This window comes from Schistocerca serialis, chromosome 5, assembly GCF_023864345.2.
Source record: "Schistocerca serialis cubense isolate TAMUIC-IGC-003099 chromosome 5, iqSchSeri2.2, whole genome shotgun sequence".
Lineage (NCBI taxonomy): Eukaryota > Metazoa > Arthropoda > Insecta > Orthoptera > Acrididae > Schistocerca > Schistocerca serialis.
Genome location: NC_064642.1, coordinates 404,043,051 through 404,064,586, shown reverse-complemented (window position 1 = coordinate 404,064,586; position 21,536 = coordinate 404,043,051). Strand labels below are relative to the sequence as shown.

The 21,536-nt window shown below is 39.1% G+C and overlaps 1 protein-coding gene across 1 annotated transcript in view; it reads right to left on the bottom strand.

Moving 5' to 3' along the window:
- The window catches only part of LOC126480710 (uncharacterized), a 231,456-nt gene that overhangs the window by 23,959 nt on the left and 185,961 nt on the right, over window positions 1–21,536 (bottom strand). The window contains exon 7 of the mRNA XM_050103964.1: window positions 6,266–6,434. Within this exon, the coding sequence (XP_049959921.1) occupies window positions 6,266–6,434 (169 nt within the window). The remainder of the gene's footprint in view (window positions 1–6,265; window positions 6,435–21,536) is intronic.

Here is a 21,536-nt window from a genome sequence, read left to right as displayed (position 1 = left end):
ACAGACGAATGGAAAAACTAGTAGAAGCCAACCTCGGGGAAGATCAGTTTGGATTCCGTAGAAATATTGGAACACGTGAGGCAATACTGACCTTACGACTTATCTTAGAAGAAAGATTAAGGAAAGGCAAACCTACGTTTCTTGAATTTGTAGCCTTAGAGAAAGCTTTTGACAATGTTGACTGGAATACTCTCTTTCAAATTCTGAAGGTGGCAAGGGTAAAATACAGGGAGCAAAAGGCTATTTACAATTTGTACAGAAACCAGATGGCAGTTATAAGAGTCGAGGGGCATAAAGGGAAGCAGTGGTTGGGAAGGGAGTGAGACAGGGTTGTAGCCTCTCCCCGATGTTATTCAATCTGTATATTGAGCAAGCAGTAAAGGAAACAAAAGAAAAATTCGGAGTAGGTATTAAAATCCATGGAGAAGAAATAAAAACTTTGAGGTTCGCCGAAGACATTGTAATTCTGTCAGAGACAGCAATGGACATGGAAGAGCAGTTGAACGGAATGGACAGTGTCTTGAAAGGAGGATAGAAGATGAACATCAACAAAAGCAAAACGAGGATAATGGAATGTAGTCGAATTAAGTTGGGTGATGCTGAGGGAATTAGATTAGGAAATGAGACACTTAAAGTAGTAAAGGAGTTTGGCTATTTGGGGAGCAAAATAACTGATGATGGTCGAAGTAGGGGGATATAAAATGTAGGCTGGCAGTGGCAAGGAAGGCATTTCTGAAGAAGAGAAATTTGTTAACATCGAGTATAGATTTAAGTATCAGGAATTCATTTCTGAAAGTGTTCGTATGGAGTGTAGCCATGTATGGAAGTGAAACATGGACGATAAATAGTTTGGACAGGAAGAGAATAGATGCCTTCGACATGTGGTGCTACAGAAGAATGCAGAAGATTAGATGGGTAGATCACATAACTAATGAGGAGGTTTTGAATAGAATTGGGGAAAAGAGGAGTTTGTGGCACAACTTGACGAGAAGAAGGGACCGATTGGTAGGACATGTTCTGAGGCATCAAGGGATCACAAATTTAGTATTGGAGGGTAGCGTGGAGTTTAAAAATCGCAGAGGGAGACCAAGAGATGAATACACTAAGCAGATTCATAAGGATGTAGGTTGCAGTAGGTACTGAGAGATGAAGAAACTCGCACAGGATAGGGTAGATGGAGAGCTGCATCAAACCAGTCTCAGGACTGAAGACCACAACAACAACCACCTCCCCTTCAGAGGTGAAGTAGTTACGGGTTTGGATGTAGTTGGTTAGGTGTGCGAGGAATGAAATGGTGGATTTGGAATCTGTAGGGCATTGGGAAAGGCAGCATATTTCTGCAAGGCCTTGGGCATGAGGGATATTGGTGTATGGGGAGGCTGCATCAATAGTGACGATTAGGGATTCAGGAGGGAAGGGTGTGGGAATGGGGGATAGCTAGTGCAGGAAATGGTTGATATCTTTAATGTGGGTGTCTAGGTTTTGGGCAATTGGTTGGAGACATTGATGAACAAGGGCTGAGATTCCTCAGTGGAGGTACTGTAACCAACCACAATGGGGCACCCAGGATTGTCAGGTTTGTGGATTTTGGGGAGCACATGGAAGGTGAGTGTGCGAGCTGCTGTTGGGGTGAGTAGGGAGATGGTTTCAGGGGAGAGGTTTTGGGAAGGATCTAAGGATTCTAGCAGGGACTGAAGGTTATGTTGGACTTCTGGGATGATGTCACTTTGGCAGAGCTTGTAGGTGGAGGTGTTGGACTATTGGTGAAGGCCCTCTGCCAGATGGTCACTCCAGTTCATCACAACAGTGGTGGAACCTTCATCTGTGAGGACGATGAACCTCCACAACATCCTTGTCCATCTCTATGCCACTCCCACCCCCAATTCCTGTGGAGACGTAAGGCCTGTCCAACCCATCCACCCAGCACTGCCTACTCCAATTCCATCACAGGCTTATCCTACCCCATCAGAGGCCGGGGCACCTGTGAAATCAGCCATATTATATGCCAGCTCTACTGAAGCCACTGCACAGTGTTTTACATTGGTATGTCAACCATGCTTCACAACCTGTGCCATCTAGATCTTCTGCACCACCACCAGTTTTTTTAGAGCTGCATAGATGATAGCTATCCTTGCAGCACATCCTTTGCTCCTGTAACCTTTCTGGCCTAAACATAAGGTATGTTCCCCCACCCCACACACACCCAATAGCCCAATTTGCGTCTCATGTCCTAGTCTATGAAATGAAGTGCCCAGCGGTCTACCACCTGCCCCATCTACCTGCACCCCTAGCACATAGACAGCTCTAGATGCTTCACCCCACCCCACCCCATGTCATACTGCTGTAGAAATAATACAAAGAAAGAGGCAGTAGCTTTATATGTAAAGAAAATTGATTTAATTTGCAGGCCCTCCTGATTAACAAATGTCCCCTTGAATAGCTTTTTGAATGCTGTGCCTCTATAATGGATACCGGAACACACAAGTTTGTAGTACTGACAGTTTACAGGCCACCTGCAGAAAGTGTAGTAAGCTTCATAAAGCAGCTAGAAATAGTTTTAATATTGTTATGCAAACTTAACTTGAGAATCAATGTTTGTGGAGACTTAAATGTTGATTTTCTGTCAAGCAAAACTGAGATAGGTCACCTAGAGTTGTATATGTCCAACTTTGGATTATTTTGCACAGTAATATTCTCTATGAGAACTGAAGCACATAGTGCAGTAGCTACTGAAAATGGTTTATCAGATCATGATGATTAAGTGTCCACAACTACACATACTGATCAGATCATAGAAGAGAATTGTTGTACCACAGAATAATGAACAATAACTCAATAACAGTGTTTAGAGGGAAATTACATGAAGATGCTGCAGGAAAATTTTTAAAGCAGACAAAGTTGATGGAAAACTCAATTCTTTCTTAAACATATTCCTGCAGCACTTTAAGTCTTGTTTTCCCCTATAGCAAATAATGCCAAAATTGAACAGAATCAAGGAAAAGGGATGAACAGCTCCAGGGATTAAGGAATCTTATACTAGGAAATGAGAACTCTACTTAATCCAAAGAACAAGCAATAATAGAGTTTTGAAACTCTGTTACCACCAGTACTGTTGAATGCTATACCACATCATTCAGAAAGTGGAACTCATGTACTGTGCTCAAAAAATAAACACTCTAAGATTAAGGGTAGAGCTGTGTGGACATTATTTAACAAGACAGCCCTCATAATATAACTCTGGCAAAAATGATGATACTTTCAAAGCACTGTCCACCAAATTCAGTCATTACTTCCTCACAGTAGCAGCATAAACATTCCACCCAGAAATAAACAACCAAATACAGATGCATTACATATAGGTGTGTAGAATTTAAGGATGAAGGTAACTTTCACATGATGTGTCATTGGCGAGTAACATAGCTCAATGAAACTTGGACTGTGCATAGGAAAGGAAGGAAGATTGGAGTTCAACGTCCTATTGACAGTGTGGTCATTGAAAATGGACCATGTGCTCATATTACAAAAGAATCATAAAGGGAGTGACCAAGAGTACGCATGAAGCGATTAGGGAACTCAAGGAAAATCTAAATCTGGATGGTCAAATGGAGACTTGAACCATCATCCTCCCAAATGTGACTCCAGTGTGCTAACCACTGTGCCACTTTGCTCAATCGTACATAGAAATAACTACTATAGTACAGTACAGTATAGAAGATAACAAGGAGGATTTCCCAATGAGATTAACAGAACTGACACTTTGAATCAAAGACAAAAACTACACTGAAGTCACCACAATTTATAATAGTCCCCTGGACACTGCACAAGATGGCACCTGGTTCTTAATAGGATTTGTGATCACAACAGACAGCAGTGCAGGCTCTACAATGTTCTCCCATGCTAGTCACACAGTTTGTAAGGAGTTACTGTGATAGGGCTTTCCATCCTGCTAGCGCTGTTGATAAATGCTGGATGCTTGTTGGTGCAAGTGGACATGATGCAGTACGTCTCCCCAATGTGTCCCCCACATGCTCAATGGGATCTAAGTTGGGGGAATGAGCAGGCCAGTGGAGAATACCCTCTCATTCCAAGAACTCCTCCCCCTGCACTGTTTGATGCTATCGCACTTTGTAATCCACAAAAAATGAAGTCAGTGTCAAAAGTGCAACCAAAAAGAAGCACATGGAAGAGAAGTAGAATCCAATAGTAACATCGACTGACGAATGTACCTTTTTCAAAGATATGGGGCTCAATATGCCCATGCAACATTATGCCTTCCCACAACACAACACTTGGACCCCCAAAACAACCTCATTTTACAATATTCTTGGGTGCATTATTTATCTTCACATGGTGAGATGTGAGAACACACAATGCATCTTCGAACATTGACAAACAGGACTGTTTTGGTGGTCCAGGCATTATGGTATGGGGAGGTATAGTGATGCATGGGCAGACTGAACTCCAAAATTATGAACCCAGTACACTCACCAGTCAACATAATGGTGGCACTGTACTCCTCCTCCATGTGTATCTTTTCAAGGGTGCGCATTTATCCCTGACTTCATTTTTATGGATGACTGCATCAAACAGTGCGGGTGAGTTCTTGGAAAGAGGGGGCATTCAGAGAATGGACTGGCCTGGTCGTACCCCTGACTGATATCGAGCACATGTGGGATACATGGAAGAAATATAGCAGCACATCCACATGCATGAATGACCATCCAACAGTTGTCAACGATGCTAGTGGAGGAATGAAACATCCTATCGCAAGAACTCTTTATCAACCTTGTAGCCAGCATGGGAGCGAGTTGCAGAGCATGCATTGCTGTCTGTGATCATCAAACACCCATTAAGAACCATGTTCCACATTTTGTAATGTCCAAGGGACCATCACAAATCACAGTGAAATCAGTCCACTGTCTTCGAACAAAAGTGTGATTTCTGTTCATCTTACTGCATATTTCTTTCAGGTACCTTCTGTACTATACCATAGCAATTCTTTCTATGTATGGTCCAAGTTTTATCAAGCTGTGCTCCTTGGCAGTGACACGTCATGTAAAGGTTACTTTTGTCCATAAGTTTTTCACACCAGTGCACATGCATTTAGAGAAAATAGGTGAGGAAAGATGTGCTCTGAAACCAGTGCTTTCAAAATCCTTTCTCTCAGCTATTCAGCTCATGTAACATTCATCTGCTCCTGAAATGCAGAGCTCTAAACATTAACAATATATTCATGACAATCAAGCATATGTAGTGGCCTGATACGATTAAAATATTGGCAGCTTTGAAATAACTAATCAGTCATATGTAGGAAGTGCCTTCTTTTGTCCTGATTCCCAAGCAGAATAGTCACATTTCTACCCTTACATATCTTCCATTTCCATCACAGGCACAGTGACCATCATGCAACCACTTATGTTGCTCATGCCACTTGGAGAGAACAAGGCAACAATTGTCGGAACGGAAGAGTCCTTATTCACCTTGTCCAAAGAAGTTTGACATGTCAAAAGTAACATAATGTCCAAGTTGACTTTTATGTATGTTCAAAAACTGTCAACAAACACTTCTATCTTGATGTTCTACAATGTTTGAGGGAGGACATGATGAGAAAACGTCTATAGAAGTGGCATACAAAAGACTGCCCTCCATAATGACAATTCATCAACACATATGGCCCACATCATTCAGAAATTTTTGATTAAAAACAAGATGACACTTGTTTCCCATCTGACTTACTCTTAGGCTGTAGATCCATGTAAGCTCTTTCTTTTCTCCAAGATGGAAATCAAGTTGAAGAGGAGAAGATTTGAAAGGGTGGAGAAGATTCCAGCAGAGTCACAGAGGTTATTAAATGCCATTATGAACAAAGGTTTCCGGGATGCATTTCAGAAGTGGCAGAAATAGTGTATTCTCTTCCAAGCTGCTTACTTTGAAAGTGATGGTGCAAAATAAGATCAAATAAGATGCAATCATTTTGACTAATATATTTCTGGAGCTTTTGAATGTTATCTTGTAGATCAAATTTTCAACATGAAATATGTAACGACTGTATTTTGGCAATTACATATCAACCTTTAAGGTATATAAAACATAAGTCATTATTCCATTTTGCTTGAAATACACCTCTTTTTCACCATGACGCATAGCATAAGAGAATAAAGCAATCACTGAAAATGTCATATTTTAGCAACTTGAAATGGCTTTATTTACATAGTTCCCTTAAATTAGTTAATATAGCTCAGTTCACATCCTTATTTGAATCTACCTGTTGGTGATGGTGATGCAGGCACATCTATGAGTGGCAGAATAGTCTGACGCAGAGTTTCCAGGGACTTTGCAAGTTTGCTATTATTGGTAGCCAGCTCTGATCCTTGAATTTGTAGCTGCGAAAGTCGCACATCCAAATCATGGATCTGCTTCTCTGTGTTGATTACCTGATGAATTTGAAGAATATTTAAATAATCATTTGTGCTTTAGAACAATGACATTATTCATCTGACTGTATTCACTTACAGAAATAAAATGGGCAGATGGAAGAAAAGAAATATAACTACCATAAAACAAAAACCAAGCACATGAGCATGATTTAAATATATTGCGTTAGTGCAAATTTGGTGGTTCATTCTAGATAAAATAAGTTATACACACAGTGTTGTGATTTAATACCAGTCTAGACATTAATCCCAGTAATTCTCTATAGCTTCATTTTTTATATTTTTTACTGAGACTGTTTGTTAAAATTAATAATGCTGTCTCAAACAAACTGCTACCAGTCAAAATTGGATAATATCTTGTTTAAACTTTTGTTTTTAAAAGCTTTATCATCAGCCAACTATAACGAACGAACTCTACCTGTTGTCACTAGAAACAGAGCACCAAACTGTGACAAACTGCACTTATGCAATTATTAGTTTCCATGAAATACTTCAGTCACTTTTCCTGAAAGTCCATATAGACTGTATATACAATTTACATACAATGACATGCAAAACTTAAGTAATGCACTAAGAGAGAGATGCTGAACCTGTACCAGTCATAAAAAACCACGCACGCTCACACGCGCGCGCGCGCACACACACACACACACACACACACACACACACACACACACACACACACACACACACACTAATATGTATCACTGGCTGCTATTGATCCAGTGTAAAAGCCAAGAATGACTATTATGCTGTTGATAGATAAAAACACAGTGATAAATCAAGAGAGAGAAATAAATTATGACAGAATGAATAAGAAGAAAATGAAAATAAATTAATCACAGGTTGAGAGAAAGAGTGATGACTAATCACGCCAAGAATGAAGCTACACATATCAAACAACAGCAACTGCTATAAGAAATATTCATAAAAGTTGAAAGGAAAATCCACAGTCAGATACAATTGCAATTTTACTGTCTTAGCATAATTCTGAAGCTTGAGGCTTTAAGAATAAAACATAGGTATGGGTGTACACAGAAATTTATTTGGGAAAAGGAGGAGGGGGGGGGGGGTGGGGAGGGTGAAGGCAGCACGACTAAAATTTCCATTTTTAATTTTTGACATAAATGAGTTGGTCAGTTTCAAAATGTGTTATGGAACAGGAGCTAAGCTAATACAGTGCTACAATTGGCTAAACAAGAGGTTTAGCTCAAGTGTATGAAAAATCTGTAATGAATGAAACGGTTTAGGGTTGAAGCGAGGGAGGGGAGTTGACATCACATGTGCCCCATCTTGCACATGCTTCCGAACAGAAGTGTGATTAAAGGTAGATTTTCATATTTATTTACTACAGTCTCAGCTCATTATCAGGAATAGGAGAACTGAATATAAACTATAATTTGCTGCACTGCCTAGCAGTCACGTTAGCTACAAAATCAACTGCAGTATCTTCTGGCTTGTGATGCAGTTCCTGGATCCCCAGTCATCATAAATGTCACATATTCCAGCTCTATTCAGTCAAGTACTAATTCAAATGTCAGATGAAACAAAAGTAATAAGTGAAACACAATTATCATTGTGAGGATGGCCATGGAAGGCTGGTGATGAGAAGTTTCTGGAAAACAGGCAGGTAAGGGTTGAAACTGGAGAGGGCAAGGAATGTAATCTTTGATTTATTTCTAGTCCACAGGGAGACTGAAAAAGAGAAGAAATGGGTGGGGAAATGTGAAGGAAGAACGCTCCACTAGAGAGATCCAGAGGAGAAAAGTATTCACCCCTGACTTTGCGAGTTGTGCGGAATCAAAAGGACATTTCAGGGAATGGATCTGTATGTGCAAGTTCTAGGATTTTTGGGTAAGTGTTCTTATGCCCCTCTCCCAAATTTTTTATTTAACCTTTGGCTTCTTGGATGAAGGCATAAAATTTTAACACAAAAAATCAAACAATGCCTTTTTTTGGAAACCTATTTAATGCTCGCAGTTAACATAAATTCAATTCAAAAATGGTTCAAATGGCTCTGAGCACTATGGGACTCAACTGCTGAGGTCATTAGTCCCCCAGAACTTAGAACCAGTTAAACCTAACTAACCTAAGGACATCACAAACATCCATGCCCGAGGCAGGATTCGAACCTGCGACCGCAGCGGTCTTGCGGTTCCAGACTGCAGCGCCTTTAACCGCACGGCCACTTCGGCCGGCAACATAAATTCATTATTTTACAAAATTATACATTCTTTCTGGTTGTTTTAGATGCGAACTGTTTTATAATCCTGTATAATCTAACTAGCCGGCTAACACTGACTCTATTGTGATCATAGCTAACACAAGAAACCTGCTCTTGCCCCATTGTAGTTCAGAAACAGTTCTTAACTCTTTCAAGAATGGTGAATGACTGCACTGCTCCAACAACAGTATGCTCCAACAACAGTAATGAGCAAAGACCAGAAATCTATAAATCTACCATTATATTTGGAAATACATTATTAAAACTGTGGTTATCAAGAGCATTGCGGAGGCACAGAGGGGAAAGTGGCTCAGGCCCAAAATTAGCTGCATGATTCCTTTTTCAGTGCAAAGTTTCTTCTTTCAAATCCTGCTTATTAACATCAACACTGTACAACGATGCCACGTTTTCTACACACTTTGATAGTGCAGAATCACCTAGACTGATGTAGTTCCAGAAGATATCAAATGTGTCCATAATGTTGTCTATGTCCACTCCGACAGCTCAGTGGTCAGCGCGGTGGAATGTCACGCCAAGGGTCCCGGGTTTGATTCCCGGCTGGGTCGGAGATTTTCTCCACTCAGGGACTGGGTGTTGTGTTGTCCTCATTATCATTTCATCCTCATCAGTGGAAGGCAATGGGGAACCACCACTGGAATCTCTTCCCTAGACGCTCATGCGATAGACCTCTCTGACGAGTCTTCTCCCATGACAAGACCTGCCGTAAGGCAGAACATGAAGAAGAAAAAAAAATGTTTTCTATGGCAGCAGGCCTTATATTTATATTTCGTACAGCTGCACTAAGAGTAACAATGAAAAATTTTAATTTATACCCATCCTCTGGGCTCAGGTTTAAATCTTCTTCTGGCATTTCATCTCTACAACACTTACTTTCTCCTTTCTGTTTTTCTATGCCAGAAATCATACAATCAAGTCAGCTGCTTATCATCACTATCATCATCATCACCTTCCAGTGAGCCAGTTTAGATGATCATCAACTATTTGCCTCCATTGTGCTCTATCTTGATATACTTCTTGTCTTGATATTATTTCCCAATGTTCTCCTCTAGACTTCTGATCTTCCTTTGTTTGATCCAGCCATCTTTTTCTGGGTCATCCTTTTGGTCTTTTACCCTACACATTTATACCCAAGTATTGTTTTGGCAGGTGGTTATTCTTCATCCTCTTCGCATGTCCAGACCACTTGAGTCATGCACAACTCAGTCTCTAAGTGATTGACAGATCCACTCTCATCTCTCTTCTGATGTCTTCAATCTTAATTTTATCTCTTCTAGCCTTATCCACAGCTGATCACAGAAACTTCATTTTGCATACTTGCAACTTGCTAGAATCTATCGTTTTAATTACACAGCACTCCAAGCTCTATGTCATAATCAGCAGGAGACACATTGTAAACACAGTCTGTCTGTCCCACACAAGTCAGGTGATATTCCAATATCACCTACTACATTGCAGCTTTTTGCATAAATAGTATTGCAACTATTTCTCAATTCCTTTAAGTCTTCCTTAGGACACTTAATACTGACACTTTCACCATTTACTGTGACTTCCCACACTTGAAGCACAATGCTACATATGTTTGCTGCAATAAACACTTCATATCACATATGAGAACTTTGTACCACATTGAAGACAGCAAGAAATATTGAAATGTTTGCAAATACTTCCAAATATCCTTTAGTTTAGTATATGCCTCCACAGTCATATTAAATTTAAAAACAAGTGCAACCACTCTTCATAATCCTGACAAATGTTTAGCAAATGAGCACATGGCACCTATCTGCACAGACCATCACATTTCTGACATTTTGAGAAATGTGATTATGTCCACGCAACTCTCAGCAGCACGGACACCGCTAAGATTTAATGAATAAGCAATGCAAGGTGAAAATTGCCAATGAATTTCTTTTAATACACGTGCTTGAGCTCCCTAATAGATGCCACTCACATAGCTCCCAATGTCATAACCCTGTCCCCAAGTCTGGAAGTTGTAAGCTTTACCGCTTCAGTTCATCATAAATAAATTTAGTGATTGACTGACCAGTCTTCTGGTCACAGTCAACAAAGTCGAGAAAATGCTCTCTATTTCTGTACTGATTTTCTTCAAGGGCCACGTACTGCAGTGTTAACACCTTCTTCTCTGTTTGGGCTTCACTGGGAGTTGCATCTACCATAACATAAAAATATTTATTAAATTTTGCCTATGTTAAAATACTCTGCCAAAAAAAGTCTCCAGTGATTTCAATAAATTCATTCTGAACATCAAGTGGTAGATAACGAACCATGCCTTTTCCTCCTTTTTGTGATGCATTAACATTTCTCAATTGTTCTTCCATAAGTGAATCAAACTTCACCAAAAGCTCTAAGAAACCCGAAAAGAAAAACAGACATTTTGAGGCTCTCCAACTAAGGCCCTATCACTTCTCGAAGCTAAACCTCTTTCCAAGAGAAAATAAATTGCTTATATTATGTGGTGCAGTACTTCAGTTCAGTATTGTTCTTCTCTTATAATGTTTTGTTCTATTGCTGAACTACAATTTAGCATATTTTCTAATTTGCGCCTTTCCAAGTACAAAGTTTTATGTTCAGCACTACTTTCATGTCAGCTCACTTCTTCTCTTAGCTTTTCCAACCTGTTGATAAATCCCAGCCATAGCCTAGAATCAAAGCAGACTTAAGAGATATCCATGAGTTGTGAAAACAATCAATGAGCACAGTAGTACAATATTTGCTTTTCTTTGCTCCAAACAGGTCAACATCTTTTTGAATTTTTTTTTTTTTAAGACATGCTCAGACACATTTGAAGTCAAAGGTTGATTACTTCCTCAGTCTCACACATGTATTTTTGGTGTTTGCTCAGGTCCTCATGTAATAGTTTTTTCTACCTGTAAGTTCCTGAAGCCCTTTTTTCCACTACAAAGCCATTAAAACATGTTCAGTTCTGGAATGATTTCATCACTGTCACTGTTACTTTAATATTCATTCTCACTTTTCTGTGTGCACTCCTCCTCAATGTAAATGTCACCCTTACTGCCATCTCTCTCTTGATCGACGCGGTTCCATTTCTGTACCACTGATGCAACAAATGTTTCTAAATAGTGTCCTTTATTGATGATATTTGTTTTATGGGCATTAGGTAATGTTCCAAAGCACGATTTTCTGCCTAATGTTTTGTCTTTCAATGCTGGAGACATCATCAGAGGCTTTAGCACCACAGAAAGTAATTTCAATCTTGAACAAGTTCAGCAAGCCAAACTGTTTAAACGTATCCATGCAATGTTCACTTCATGACATCATCAGACTGCTGTCTAAGATCACGGAGTCACACAGATGTATGTTATGGAGCTTCTAGTGGGAAAGAATTGGGACTGATTGTTTGATTTAGCACTATGGCCCACAACTTGTCTAATTTCAACCTACTTCTTTTCTGTTAAAGTTGTTTTTATGCTTTTGAATTAATATGGCCTCTCTGTACATCCTAGTGCAGTAATTATTAGATATTGCTAAAACATGATCCCTGTGCATGATCTGTTATTGCTGATTTATCAGTCTTGCCCAGACCTGTATTGAATTATGTGATTAAATATCTTTCTTGCATACCATCTTTCTTGCTTCCAACATCTGCAAAATTTTGAAAAATGGGACTAATTTTTGGGTGAGAGGGTTGTTCTTAAGTACCTAGACCACAAAAGCCTTAATCAATTTTAAGTGTAACTGTCTAACGAATGATGTATCTTCATTTCTGAGAATCCTGATCCTCCTCACTATCAATTAAGGAAGCCTAAATGTCATCTCCACATCCTTCTGACTCCTTTGACAGTGTTGGTTTAATGAATGGCACAAAGGGCAACAATATAAATCCCTTTTTCATAGCACTGCTTTTTCTCCCTTATTCCATCATTTGTGATAACCTGATGAAGCACTGTAACACTTTTTTCCATTTGGATCATTCGTTTACATTATAACACAACTCCTAAAAGTGTGTGATGCAACTACACAAAAGGGAAAATTCCTACATAGGCACAAAAAAAAAAAGAGCGTACAGCAGGCTATTCAGCTTGACTAGCTTCTGAGCACTGCTTATGAGTAATTACAAGCTGAAATACAAAAGAAAATACAACTTTCACATGTCCATTCTTGCACAAATTTGGTGCTGTAATCTCAGATTGTCAAAACTTGCTTTTAATCATTTGGTCTCTACAGTTGCTCACAGTAGAGGCAGGCTGACAGCACATCAGCTGGCCAGCAGCTTTCTCAAATAAACAAAAGCAAAAGCACAAACCATTTTAAAATGACCAAAATGTAAACATTTTTGTTGATACTGTTGTCCTAATTCTACAAAAGATGAAAATCAGTTTGAAATGATGAAAAGAAAAAACTGCCAAATACAAAAACTGCAGATGTCACTTAATCAAACTTTTTATGTATTTAACGCTTATTTGGGGGGACAGAATTACATTAAAAGCTACCCAACATGAAAACAGTTTTATGACAGTTAAATCTTTTTCTAATGAATTTTTCATCATATGAAACAAGTCAAAAAGTTTTAAACTTGTCAAACATATGCTTCAACTCAGGCATTATGTGAAACCAGAACCTGACGGCAGGTACTTGTACATATAATGTACTATTCATGTTCTACATGGCTAGAAATATTTTATTTGATAATTAAATCATTGTCCTTATTTTTACTATTGAAATTTTTTTATATGTCCCTTAAAATTATTGTCAATCGATGGAAATCAAAATACGGTTGTAAACATTACAATACTTGTAGATATGTAATAACAATATTCTTTGTTACAATGTCTGATGCACGTGTTACATGGAAAACTGTAGTGTTTTTGCACTAGCTATGTAGGTGTATGTCATTTTTTTTAAACAATTCTGCAGGTTCAGTGAGGGTGTCCAGTGCACAGGTCTTAGTCCAAAACATAGGTGCAGATCTTAAAACTTGTGTTTTATTTCTATTTAGTTAGGCACACCTTTCAGGGATCTGGAGCCACTGCACCTTTGGTCCTTCTGCCTCCCCCCCCCCCCCCCCCTCTCGAATGCTGGTCCTGGGATCAGGTTAGTGATGCAGCTCAATGAAATAAGGTAATGGACTTTGGTGGAAGCCAAAGAGATTTTTGCAGCACAACAATGATGTGCTACTGAGGAGGAATGATAAGTTTCTAAGTCAGGTATAGTAGACTTCCATTTATTTGCAGTAAGGTAGGGGAAGAAGATGCATGAATAATAGGGAAAAAAACCCACAAATAAATGAGATATTTTCAAACAAGTATTCTTTGTTTGAAAGTGTATCTGCAGTCTGTGGATAGGTACTGTAGCCTGTTTATTTATTAAAATAGTCTGCGATTCTGAGAGAAGTTGACTTTTTTGCACGGCATATTGGATTTTTCTTGCAGTAATAATGTCATTGCACTGAAAACCCTCTGCTCCATACAATCAATACCTTGCAATGTGGTAGAATGACTGGTAAGGTCATGGTCTTCATCGCCCTTTCAATTTCACTGTCACAATTTCAGCATCACTCATGTGCTGGAAGATGGGTCACACGTTTCTGGCTTCAGCCACTAATTCAAATCTCTTGCCAGATTTATTATTTGTTCAGTTGTTATTTCTGAAACCTTGAAATACATTTTCTTCTACATCTGGATGAATTTTCCTCCATAATCAAACTAGTGGATATGGCTTGACTTTCTGACAGGCACCAGAAATCCTGTAAATGAGATCTCAAATTGTCAGATTCTTCCAGAATGTCACCAAATCATCCACATCAATTTGCATTCTCAGCAGATCAGCCCAGTAGTGCCATTTTACTGATGTGACTATGCCCTGATCTATTGGCTGCATCATAGCAGTCACATTAGGAAGTAAAACTTGGTTACAAGGAGATCATCATCAGATATAAGAATCCTCTCATTGGTATATGAAGGGCTGTTATCAAGCAATAGAATAGCCTTCTGTGGCAATCCTTTCTCTTCTATAAACTGTTGACCTTGTGGCACAAAATATATGTTGAATCAGTTTCTGAAAATTTCGCTATACATCCATACTCCTTTTTGGTTGTAATAATGGACAGGAAGAGCCTTAGTTTGGATATCCTTGAAAGCTCATTTTACTTATTTATTTATTCCTCCCCCTTCCCCCCTACAATCACTAGTAGTTCCACTTTGTGGTTCCCAGAAGCATTAATGGTGCACAAAATTGTAGTGCATTCTTTAGATGACTTATATCAGACACTGCAGCAAAAAATATCCAGGAGCACAAACTTTGCTCTTAAAAGCAAGGGTTCTGTTTGGTAGACATTTCCCATAGAGACCACTTTCATCTGCATTACAAATTTGGTCTGGTGTCAAATTCTCTTATTCTAGAAATTTCTGGAACTCTTCCCAGAAGGAATCAGCTGCTGCAACATTTGAACTAAGCCTCTCTCCTTGCACAGTAAGTTCATGAATCCTGTGGTGATGTTTGAATCTGGTTAGTCATCCAGATGAGGCATTGAAGTCTTCATATAACTCTTGAGCTTCATGAAAAAAATTAGTTTCGGCACACATCATGCCTGAACCAATGACACCTTCTGCTCCTTTTTTCCGTAAACAATTGCAAAAGAGCAGCATCTAATTAATTAAATGTAGACCTCTTCATATTTTTTTTTTTTCATATGGTCCAGAACCAGAATCATATTTTCTGACAAAATCCTGTATTTCAAAACAGTCTGCATTCCAATACTATAATCAGCACTTAGTTTTGCAGTAGTTTCCCCTTCTCAAATCTTTTAATGTTTGCATGTTTCTTTCATTTCTCAGTCCCTTTTACAAATTTCTTTTAACTTGCTTCATTGACATCTACATGCTGACTAACATCAGAAAACTCAGTTTGTTTTCAATTAACACGGAACGGTACTCTATTGTCACACGGCAGTCATTTAAACAATGGAAATGGCACTTACTGTCACCCTGCATGTTGTCTACTCCATGTCTTGTAGGGTGATTTCAGACACACATGCTTTTTGAATCTCTAAAGTTACAAAGTATATGGAGAAAATCTGGACATTAATTGATAAATTTTTAAATTTTGAGTTAAGTGACTTTTAACACATTTTAAGGATGCCCATCATTACGAATAAGTGATAAGGATTCAGATGAATGAAATTGCAAAATACACCTATTTAAAAAAAATTACGTCTAATTTAAAAAAGCAGATAAAATTTGTTTGACACTTTCCTATGAGACAATCTCCACACCTTCCAATCTGATTATGTAAGTGTAGACCAGATGTGGTTTGAATTCAAAGAAGTAGTATCGATGCCAGTTGAGAGATATATACCAAATAAATTAAACAGATATGGTACTGATCCCCCATGGTACACAAATTAGGTCAGAACACTATTGCAGAAGCAACCAAAAAAAGCATGTCAAATTTACAACAAAATCCCCAAGATTGGCAAAGTTTTACAGCAGCTTCAAATTTAGCACTAATTTCACTGCACGACACTTTTAATAGTTTCCACAATGGAACTCTGTCTTGAAATCTAGCAGAAAACCCACAGAGATCCTGGTCATATGAAAAGTACACCAGTGGCAAGACACAATTGATACCTTCACTGCACAATAACAATGGTGATGTTGTTGATGATAGTGTCACCAAGGCAGAGTTGCTAAACATGGTTTGCTGAAATTCCTTCACAAAATAAGGGGAAGAAAATATTCCAGAATTCGCATCAAGAACAACTGCCAACACAAGTAATTTAGAAGTAGACATCCTCATTGTACCAAAGCAGCTTAAAAAACTTATGAAAAGGAAGACTTTTAGTCCAGGTTCCTTTTAGAGTATGTTAGTACAATAGTTCCATACTTAGCAATCATCTATATAACTGCTAGCTTGTAGAAAGATCCGTACGCAGAGAGTGGAAAGATGCACAAGTCACACCAATGCCCAAGAAAGGAAAATAGGAGTAAGCTGTTAAATTACAGACCCATATAACTTACATTGATTTGCAGTAGGATTTTGGAACATATACTGTGCTCGGACATCACAAATTACCTCAAAGGAAATGATTCATTGACAAGCAGCCAACACAGGTTCAGAAAATATCATTCTTGTGAAACACACCTCGCTCCTTATTCTCACAAATAATGAATGCTATTGATAGGGAACATCAAACTGATTCCATATTTTTAGATTTCCAGAAGGCTTTTGACACTGTTTCTCACAAACAATTTCTAATTAAATTGGGTGTCGATGGAGTAGCCTCTCAATTGTGTGACTGGATTTGTGATTTCCTGTCAGAAATATCACTGTTCGTAATAGCTGATGGAAAGTCATAGAGTAAAACAGAATTAATAGCTGCTATTCCCTAAGCAAGTGTTGTAGGCACTCTGTTGTTAATAATCTACACTGAAGAGTCAAAGAAACTGTTACACCTGCCTAATATCGTGTAGGGCTCCCGCGAGCACGCAGGAGTGCTGCAACACGATGTGGCTTGGACTCAACTAGTGTCTGAAGTAGTGCTGGAGCGAACTGACACCATGAATCCTACAGGGCTATCCATAAATCTGTAAGAGTATGAGGGGGTGGAGATCTCTTCTGAACAGCACATTGCAAGGCATCCCCGATATGCTCAATAATGTTCTTGGGAGTTCGGTGGTCAGAGGAAGTGTTTAAACTCAGAAGAGTGTCTCTGCAGCCACTCTGTAGCAATTCTGGATGTGTGGGGTGTTGCACTGTCCTGCTGGAATTGCCGAAGTCCATCAGAATACACAATGGACTCAAATGGATGCATGTGATCAGACAGGATGCTTACATATGTGTCACCTGACAGAGCCGTATCTAGACATATCAGGGATCCCATATCAATCCAACTGCATGCACCCCACACAATTACAGAACCTACACCAGGTTGAACAGTCCCCTGCTGACATGCCGGGTCCATGGATTCACGAAGTTGTCTCCATTCGCTCGATACAATTTGAAATGAGACTCGTCTGACCAGGCAATATGTTTCCAGTCATCAACAGTCCAATGTCAGTTTTGACAGACCCAGGCGAGGTGTACAGCTTTGTGCTGCGCAGTCATCAAGGGTACACGAGTTGGCATTCAGCTCCAAAGGCCCATATCGATGATGTTTTGTTGAATGGTTCGCACACTAACACTTCAGGATGGCCCAGTATTGAAATGTGCAGCAATCGGTGGGAGGGTTGCGCTTCTGTCATGCTGAGCAGTCTTCAGTCGTTGTTGTTCCTGTTCTTGCAAGACCTTTTTCCGGTTGCAACGATATCGGAGATTTGATGTTCACAGTACACTCGTAAAATGGTCGTACAGAAGAGTCCCCACTTCATCACTAACTCGGAGATGTTGTGACTCATTGCTAGTGCACTGACAATAATACTATGTTCAAACTCACTTAAATCTTAGGCATCATTTATGAAATCTTCTCGGATTATCAACCAAGTTGTAACATCATGCTGTCGCAACATTTTCACAACACGACTTGGCGGATAACCCACGAAGATTTCAAAAATGAAATTCAACACGAAATTCCACATTGTTCTTTATTTCTCTGGGTCATCAACATACCATTAAAAACAGGTACAATGAGACACCACAATATTAGTGAAGCCATTAGGAGAAAGAAGGTGAACATGAATCTGGAAGTGATTCAGATTCAAATACACCACTGACGATTTGTGGCTGCACACCTCTTTGGCAACAGATCAATGGTAGACACATTAGGATGGTCCATCCATCATTTGTCTGGATCAGGCCTCCTCTCACTGTTTGGCAGAATGGAGAGAAGTTTTGGGAGTCAACAATCTGATGACACAGATGATGTATCAGATCTTGATAAGATTTCAAAGTGGTGCCAAGACTAGCAACTTGCCATAAACATTCATAAATATAGAACTGTGCACTTGGCAAAACAAAAACAGTATCCTATGACCATAAATAATATCAATGAGTCACTGTGAATCAGCCATACAAATACCTGGGTGTAACACTTTGTAGGAATATGAAATGGAACGTTCACACTGGCTCAGTTGTGTGTAAAGCAGGTGGTAGACTTCACTTTATTGGCAGAATACTGGGGAACTGCAATCAGTCTACAAAGGGGATTGCTAACAAATCACTTGCACAGCCATTTCTAGAATATGGGCCAAACATGTGCGACCCGTATCGAATAGGACTGATACGGGCATTGAATGTATACACAGGACACTGAAGGAACTGAACAGGAAGACTCTTGAAGATAGATGTAAACTACCCTGAGAAAGTCTATTGAAAAGTTTTAAGAACTGGCTTTAAATGACGACTCTAGGAATATACTACAATACAATAGGCTAATATAACAATGAAAACAATCCATGATTGATAAAACTAGTTAATTGGATGGATAAAAAACCTACTCACCAAGTGGCGGCAGAACACACACACATAAAATATGGTTGTAAATGGCAAACTTTCGGAGCCAGTGGCTCCTTCTTCAGGCAGAAGGGTTGAAGGGGAAGGAAGAGGGGTGAATGAAAAGGACTGGAGAAGTCTAGAAAAAGTAGGGAAAGTCACCCACAACTGTGAGTCAGGGGAGACTTACCGTATGGAATGAGAGGGAAAGAGTCTTTTTCATTTTTTATGCTGATCATAACTGGAAGTGGTTTTGTGAATAAAATTATTCAAATGTTAGAAAAAGTGACAAAAGCTGTAACAAACTGCATTGAATGCTAAATTTATGTTAAGTGTGAATACAGAGTACTTTAGCTAGCTTCACTTCAGAGGCAGGAAAAAAATACCATTCACATATGATATTTTGCTATGAGAATATTATTAATAAATTATTATAAATGACGGGAAAGAAGGAAAGACTCTTTCCTTATCATCCCATACAGTAAGTTTTCTCTGACCCATGGATCTGGGCAACTTACCCAAAATCTACCCCTTTTCCTAGACCTTTCCAGTCCTTTTCCTTCACCCCTCTTCCTTCCCCTTCAACCCTTCCATATGAAGAAGGAGCCACTGAATCTGAAAGCTTGCCAATTACAACTGTCTTTTATGTGTGTGTTCTGCCGCCGCTCGGTGAGTAGGTTTTTTATCTCTCCTACAATACCCTAGGTATCACTCACATAGTGGTCATGAGGATAAGATTAGAATAATTACTTCACATACAGAGGCATTCAAATAATCATCCTTCCTACAATCCATAAGTGAATGGAATGGGAAGAAAACCTAATAGCTGGTACAATGAAATGTACCATCTGCCAAGCACCTCATTGTTGTTTGCAGAGTATAGACATAGATGTAGAAAATGGCCGTGAGGAAATGGGTACAGCAGTGTGTACCAAATATTTTTAAAAATGGTTTTAAAAATTGGGCTCAATGACAGTACAAATGGAACACTTTCAATGGGAATCTGTTGAGTAGCAACTTGGTATACAGGGTGTTACAAAAAGGTATGGCCAAACTTTCAGGAAACATTCCTCACACACAAAGAAAGAAAATATGTTATGTGGACATGTGTCCGGAAACGCTTACTTTCCATGTTAGAGCTCATTTTATTACTTCTCTTCAAATCACATTAATCACGGAATGGAAACACACAGCAACAGAACGTACCAGTGTGACTTCAAACACTTTGTTACAGGAAATGTTCAAAATGTCCTCCGTTAGTGAGGATACATGCATCCACCCTCTGTCGCATGGAATCCCTAATGCGCTGATGCAGCCCTGGAGAATGGCGTATTGTATCACAGCCATCCACAATACGAGCACGAAGAGTCTCTACATTTGGTACCGGGGTTGCGTAGACAAGAGCTTTCAAATGCCCCCATAAATGAAAGTCAAGAAGGTTGAGGTCAGGAGAGCATGGAGGCCATGGAGTTGGTCTGCCTCTACCAATCCATTGGTCACCGAATCTGTTGTTGAGAAGCATACGAATACTTCGACTGAAATGTGCAGGAGTTCCATCGTGTATGAACCACATGTTGTGTCATACTTGTAAAGGCACATGTTCTAGCAGCATCCTGTATGAAATCATGATAACGTGCGCCACTGAGCGTAGGTGGAAGAACATACTTATGAAACTAAAATGAGCTCTAACATGGAAATTAAGCGTTTCCGAACACATGTCCACATAACATCTTTTCTTTATTTGTGTGTGAGGAATGTTTCCTGAAAGTTTGGCCGTACCTTTTTCTAACACCCTGTATAGAAATAGTCAATCCAACAGCATGTGGTGTCATCTGAATAACCTGCACCAGTTAATAAAGAGATTGTGACCTCATTGCATGGGAGAAGGGATAATTGTATTAACTATGTGAATATTTCTTTATGGTTGCTAGCCCATTTGAATTCACATAATTAAAAATATTATCATAACAAAATATCATATGTGAATGGTATTTTTTTCCTACCACTGAAGTGAAGCTAGCTAAAGTATTCTGTATTCACACTTAACACCAATTTAGCATTCAATGCAGTTTGTTACAGCTTTTGTCATATTTTTTTTTTTTTTTTTTTTTTTACGTTTGTGTAATTTTATTTAAAAAACCACTTCCAGTTATGATCAACACAAAAGAATGAAAAACTTTCTAAATCTTAAATAACTTTATACATTCACAGTACCCACATACGCTTTCATTACTGCACACTGGTTGCTTCCAAGACCTAATAATAATTTAGATTATCTTCAGTTCTATATTTGATACATGCACAGCACACAGTTTCGTCCCTCTCTCTCTCTCTCTCTCTCTCTCTCTCTCTCTCTCTCTCTCTCTCTCTCTCTGTGTGTGTGTGTGTGTGTGTGTGTGTGTGAGTGTGTGTGTGTGTGTGTGTGTGTGTGTGTGTGTGTGTTTGTAAAACAG